This window comes from Dama dama, chromosome 24 (genome assembly GCF_033118175.1).
Source record: "Dama dama isolate Ldn47 chromosome 24, ASM3311817v1, whole genome shotgun sequence".
NCBI lineage: Eukaryota > Metazoa > Chordata > Mammalia > Artiodactyla > Cervidae > Dama > Dama dama.
In genome coordinates, this window is record NC_083704.1 from 17,320,948 (window position 1) to 17,326,947 (window position 6,000).

At 43.1% G+C, this 6,000-nt stretch overlaps 1 protein-coding gene across 2 annotated transcripts in view; it reads left to right on the plus strand.

Annotated features, from left to right (window-relative positions):
• Positions 1 to 3,793, plus strand: part of OXSR1 (oxidative stress responsive kinase 1) — a 91,810-nt gene extending 88,017 nt beyond the window's left edge. For both annotated transcript variants that reach the window (XM_061127802.1, XM_061127803.1), the window contains 2 exons: positions 615 to 679; positions 1,085 to 3,793. In XM_061127802.1, the coding sequence (XP_060983785.1) occupies positions 615 to 679; positions 1,085 to 1,159 (140 nt within the window). In that variant the 3' untranslated portion in view covers positions 1,160 to 3,793. The remainder of the gene's footprint in view (positions 1 to 614; positions 680 to 1,084) is intronic.
• Positions 3,794 to 6,000: the final 2,207 nt, after the last annotated feature.

The following is a 6,000-nucleotide window of genomic DNA, read 5'->3' on the forward strand; positions in this document are numbered from 1 at the left end:
GGGTCATCATTACCATCTTTCTAAATTCCGTATATATGTGTTAATATACTGTATTGGTGTTTTTCTTTCTGACTTATTTCACTCTGTATAATAGGCTCCAATTTCATCCACCTCATTAGAACTGATTCAAATGCATTCTTTTTAATAGCTGAGTAATATTCCTTTGTATATATGTACCACAGCTTTCTTATCCATTCATCTGCCAGTGGACATCTAGGTTGCATCCATGTCCTGACTATTATAAACAGTGCTGTGATGAACATTGGGGTACACGTGTCTCTGTCATTTTTACACATAATTGGCTGATTCCCATTCTAGGGCCTTCTGGCCCATGAATAGGCAAGTCCTACCTCTTTAACTGGAGTGTCATTCCTTAGTTAATACGGCATCTTAAAGAAAGTTAATTTGACAGTGGTAAGATTTATTTGTGCTACTTGGACTTGTGTTTTAAAACACCTCTTGTTTAGGGAGCATTTTGCTCCCTAAATGCAAGCATTCTGCTTGCATTTTGATTGTATGTAGGAGATTCTGAACTACCATTTAAGTTGTTAACATATAGTTGAAATGTGGATTTACGTAACTTGTCATTACCTTCTCTGTTTTTATGATTATAGTGGCAGCTAATTTGCAGAAGATTGTGGAAGAACCCCAGTCAAATCGATCTGTCACCTTCAAACTGGTATTCATCCCTTCCTTCTTGTTAAACTGTCTCACTTTTCCACACCAGCAGCCTCTGCAGACCAGCTTCCATATTCCCTGAGTGATGAGAATAATCAAGTCTGGTGATTGTTTGTTTAGCCTCCCCATGCCCTGGGCTGATGTCTCTCTTCATTGGCCTCCCTTCCCTTCTCCCTCCCAGGAAGCCTCCTACCCGAGGCCCTCAACTGTTTATTCTCAAAAGAGATTGTCAATCTGACTCCACCTTTGTACCTAGACTCCACCTACACCTTTATTTGCCTCCTGTTTGTATCTCAGAGACCTTTCCCCAACTGCCCTCTCTCTCACAATCCCCATGTCAGTTTTAATTATTACCTGCAGTTTTGTTTGTGAATAACAACGGCTTCTCATTTTGTTTGGTTCTTAGGCATCTGGTGTCGAAGGCTCAGATATTCCTGATGATGGTAAACTAATAGGATTTGCCCAGCTCAGCATCAGCTAAAACACAGCCCTGGAAGAGGCAGCTGAAGGAGATTCCACACATGCGTGTCTCTGTTGCTTCTGTTGGCCTAAACCCACTACTGCCAAAGAACCCAGCAACAAACCTCCCAGCTAGGAGCTTTAGAGGTCTTTCTTTTATGTTTTTCCTGCCATCATCCCTGCTTTTTCCCACAGGGAAAGAAAAGTTGGATCACCAGTGGCCAGCATCCCTTTTAAAGAGTTCCGTTAGTAAACTTACTGCACGCATCCCCTGTCTTCCTCCATCTGAGAAGTGGCCCGGGTGCCTCAAGGCCCAGGAGGGAGGTCTATCAGCTCATCTTGCCTTACTCCAGTGATGGCGCTGGGTGGAAAGTAGCAGCTCTATTTGGCTTCCTCATCCTGCTTCTTCTCCCACACCAGACGGGATGTGGGCATCTTGGGATATCTCTTTACCACTGAAGTAGCAATTAAAAGTTGATTGTTCAGCTGGAGCCCAGAGAATTTAGTTTAGTGATTTTTTTTTTTTTTTTTTTTGTATCTGATATGAATTCTAGCAACCTTCGTTAGGAAAAAGCACAGCCTCAGAAGGAGGCAACCTAAACTGTGTTCTTGTTTTGTTGATGATGTTTCTAAGCGTTTTGCTGAAGCTGCTCTCAGGCACCCCTCTTCATTACTTGCTCCAGAAAGGGTTGCTCGCCTTAACTTCAGCTGGTGCAAAACATCTGACTGTAATTGAACTTCAGCCATCCGACCCTTCAAAGCGGAACTTTGGACTGTTTTTAGGGAAAAAAATCACATAACGGCTTATAAACGAGAGTTACCCCAGCAGTGGTGTTTTGAACAGGAAAAAATCATGACTCATATCAGTGTGGAAGTATTTATTTCAGATCTTAAAACAACTGAAGAAAAACTGCTCCTTGATCCTCCCGTGAAAATCAATTTGCCTGGCCTCCGAGTCATGAGGAAATGCAAAGCTGAGATATCTACAGCAATAAAGGAGACTCGCCCTAGGCCAAAGAGGCCTGCCTTCTGCCCCCTCTCCTGCACTGACCCTTAGGAGGGGGTCCACACTTCTGTGTGCTGAACCTGACCCAAGATGGAACGTGAAACCACATGTGCCGTGACTTTTAGGATTTATGAGTAGACAGTGTTCATTTGATTTTCTACAGAAATAATATAAATTATTCTTTAGGTTTAAAAAAGAGCACTCATAATGCAATATGTGAATCACCAGTGGGGTTGATTTTTTTTTTTCCTACTGTTTCACAGTCAGCCTTTATCTAACTGCAGATTAGCCCTAACAAGTTTTACAAATGAAAGAGATCCTCAATCTGGCCTTAAAACAACACAAAAAGATGGGCTTTGACCCCAGTGAAAGGGGAGAGCTGCCTCTTACAGAATCAGTTGATCCCTTTCCATCTTTGTTGGTCTGTGAATAACAAGATTGCTTTACCTAGTTTTTTCTTGGAGCACCTCTGAAAGCTTTCCCCACAACTGACTTGTTACAGTTTTAATTTCATTCTGAGCTCGTAGTTTTAATCTTGGGCTTTCTTCACCGGCCCTGGATACAAAGGCATGTTGGGAAAGGGGTGGGTGTTGGAGAGGAAGGGAGGGGATGGTTTGGGATGAGAGGGTTGGGAGGAAAATAGATCCGAGGATCAGATGCCAGAGTCCTGGCGGGATTGGTAAAAGGAGGGAGCCTGTTGAGCCTGGAGACAGAAGATTGATCAGCTTGATGGACAGATATTTAGCTTTTCTTTTTTCTTTTCTTAGAAGAGAGTTGAGGGGGAAAGGACAGGAAGGTAGGAATAAGTTTATGGAAAAGATGTAATGTCCCCTTTGGCACAAGACTAGGGGCTTAACCTTAGAGTCTGTATTTTCGTTTCAAGTAAGCCCTTCCTAGTCTGCTTATTTCTGAATCCAGAGGGTAGCGGCATCACTCTGTTCTAGCTTTTTTTGGAGGTGATCAAAAGCCCAGGCTGGAAGTAAGCAGCAGCCCATCTCCTTGTTGAGTTTCTCCTGCTGGCCATTACCTGTGAGCTGCAGTGGGACAGGCATGACCTTTGAACTGAAGTGGGCTGGGGCTTTCTCTTTCTTTTCCATTCATCTTTTGCCCTGCTGGGAATTAGGAGCCAGACACCAAGCCCCAGGACAGTGTTACTTCTTCTGCGTGATGTATGGTGGACTCCCTTTGCTGGCATGTGCGGTGATGCTGAAAAAAAATGAGTGAACAGAAACTTCACAGGTGAGACAGCACGTGACCTAGTGAGCAAGCTCGCTCCTTCCTGGGAGTGGTGGTCCAGGATACACCTCTCTCCCTAGACCCCTAAGCTCTCCTGGGTCCTGGGGGGAGGAACTTAGCACAAGGTAACATGTGCCAATGCTATTTGTAAAACGTATGGTCTTTCTAAATGATTCATGGATTTGTTTGGGATTTTTTGCTTAAGTTGTGAACCAAATCCTAGAGCCAGCTGACACTCTTAATAATCTGGAGGACAGAATAATGGTTTATCAATAAATGGAGGTTCCTCCTTATGACATGCTAGATTATGGAAGATGTAAAATATTTGACTTCCCCTCCCCTTTTTTTTTTTTTTTTGACTTTGTACTTTGCTGCATGTTTCATTCATTTTTAATCAATAAAGAATAAATTGTCTGTGGTGGTGTAAGGATGCTTCACTTTGGTGACTGTTGATGGGAGCAGCAGGAAGTGAAAAGGTGTATTAATAAACAATGTAAAGCCATTGTACAAATGGGGAAGCTGAAATCCCCAAAGAGAGCAATCTGCCCAGAAAAATTTCTTAGGGTGGCATAATGAACTCCTCTCACTGACCTTTTCTGTTTACCTCTGCCCATACTATTGGGCAGGCTAAAAATACCAGATTCAAGTCCTTGGGAAGTTCTTTTGGAAAGTTCAGAGCAAGGCTGAACTTGTTCCCATTTCTCAGCCCTTCTTCACCTGCTGGGTAAGTAACTCCTGCCCCACAGGTGGTCTTTGAGCCCTGACAGGACTGCTTTGGGGTAGGTCCTGATAATTCAGGGCTCAGGTCCTGGGACCTTGGGAATTGACGGTATCATGGCTGATTGAATTTCCTTTTAAGGTAAACGGGTTGTGTGGCGACAGAGGAGGAGGTGCTGACTACTCAAAAGTGACCATGGTGTATGGGGCTCAGGGCAGGGGCAAGAGTAAACGGCCTCTGCACTTGCCCATCATCTTTAGCAAGATCAGGGCTTGTCCGGAAGCCAGGCTCCTCAGCTCTGCCTACTTGTAGTAGCAGTGCTCAGGGCCACAGTCCATGGATTCCTCCTGTGGATCAGCTCACCTACCCTGCACATTTTGTGATTTTGTTTTTTTGAAGTAGACTTTTATCTTTCAGGGTAGTTTAATGTCACAGAAAAATTGAGCAGAAAGTATCCAGAGTTTCCATATACCCCCTGGCCCCAGGCAGGCACAGCCTCTCCCACCGTCAACATCCTGCCCCAGAGTGGTACATGTGTTGAATTGATAAACTTACATTCGTTCTTCATTATCACCCAGAGTCGATAGTATACCTTCGAGTTCACTTGCTGTTGTATATTTTATGGGTTTGGACAAATGGATAATGATATTTTACCCATCATTATGATCTCACAGAGAATAGTCTCACTGTCCTAAAAGTATGCAGGCTTTTCAGAACAGGCTTTTTTCACACAGTTATATGCACTTAAGGTCTCTCCATTCCTTTTTGTGGCTTGATGGCTAGTATTCCATGTCTGGATATGCCACGGTTTATTAATCCATTCACTTGCTATGTGCAAGTTTTGACAGTTATGAATAAAACTGCTCTAAGCACCTTTGTGCATGTTTTTGTTAATATTTGGGTATGAGTCCAGCTCGGTTGAGTAAATACCAAGGAGCCCCCTGGCAGATTCTGTGGTAAAAGTAGTCTTTTTTTAGGAGACCACCTACCATCCAAAGTGGCTATGCCAAGTTGCATTCCCACCAGGGAATGAGAGTCCCTTCTGATGCATGTGTTCACGGGCACTTGGCGTTGTCACGGTTTTAGATTTGGCCCCTGATGACAGCGTGTGAGAATCTTTTCATATGCCCCTTTGCCATCTGTGTATATTCTTCGATAAGGTGTCTGTTAGGTCCTTTGCCCACCTTTTTTTAAGATTTTTTTTTTTTTAATGAGGATCATTTTTTTAACGTCTTTATTGAATTTGTTACAATATAGCTTCTGTTCTATGTTTTGGATTTTTTTTGGCCTCAAGGCATGTGAGATCTTACCTTCCCGACCAGGGATCAAACCCACACCCCCTGCATTGGAAGGCAAAGACTTAACCACTAGACCACCAGGAGAGTCCCTAAAGTACTTTTAAATAAAGGTATGTATATATTTTTTAGAATACTATTGCACACTTACCAGACTATAGTATAAATACAGCTTTCATACTAGAAAACAGACTCACTTTATTGTCTCTAGTTATCCCAGCACCATTTGCTGAAAAGACCATCTTTACTCCATTGTATTGCCATTGTTCTTTTGTCAAAGATCAGTTGGATTGGTTTTTTCTGGGCTCTCTGTTCTGTTCTGCTGATCTGTGTGTGTGATCTTTTTGCCTTGCCACACAGTGAAGTCAGGTATTCTCAGTCCTGCACCTCTCTTCTCAAATACTGTGTTGACTGTCCCTGGGCCTCCAAGCAGTCTGTCAATTACAGTCAGATTTTCTCACTGTGGTACTGATTGCTGTGGAAGTCTGAGTTTGTGGATTTCTGCTCCAAGAAGTTATAATTCTCTGTATTGAACTTTCTGGCTCCAATTTGAGGGAGAGCAGTTTGCCCTGTGACCTGATGGATCTAAGAAGAATTGTTGATTTTTC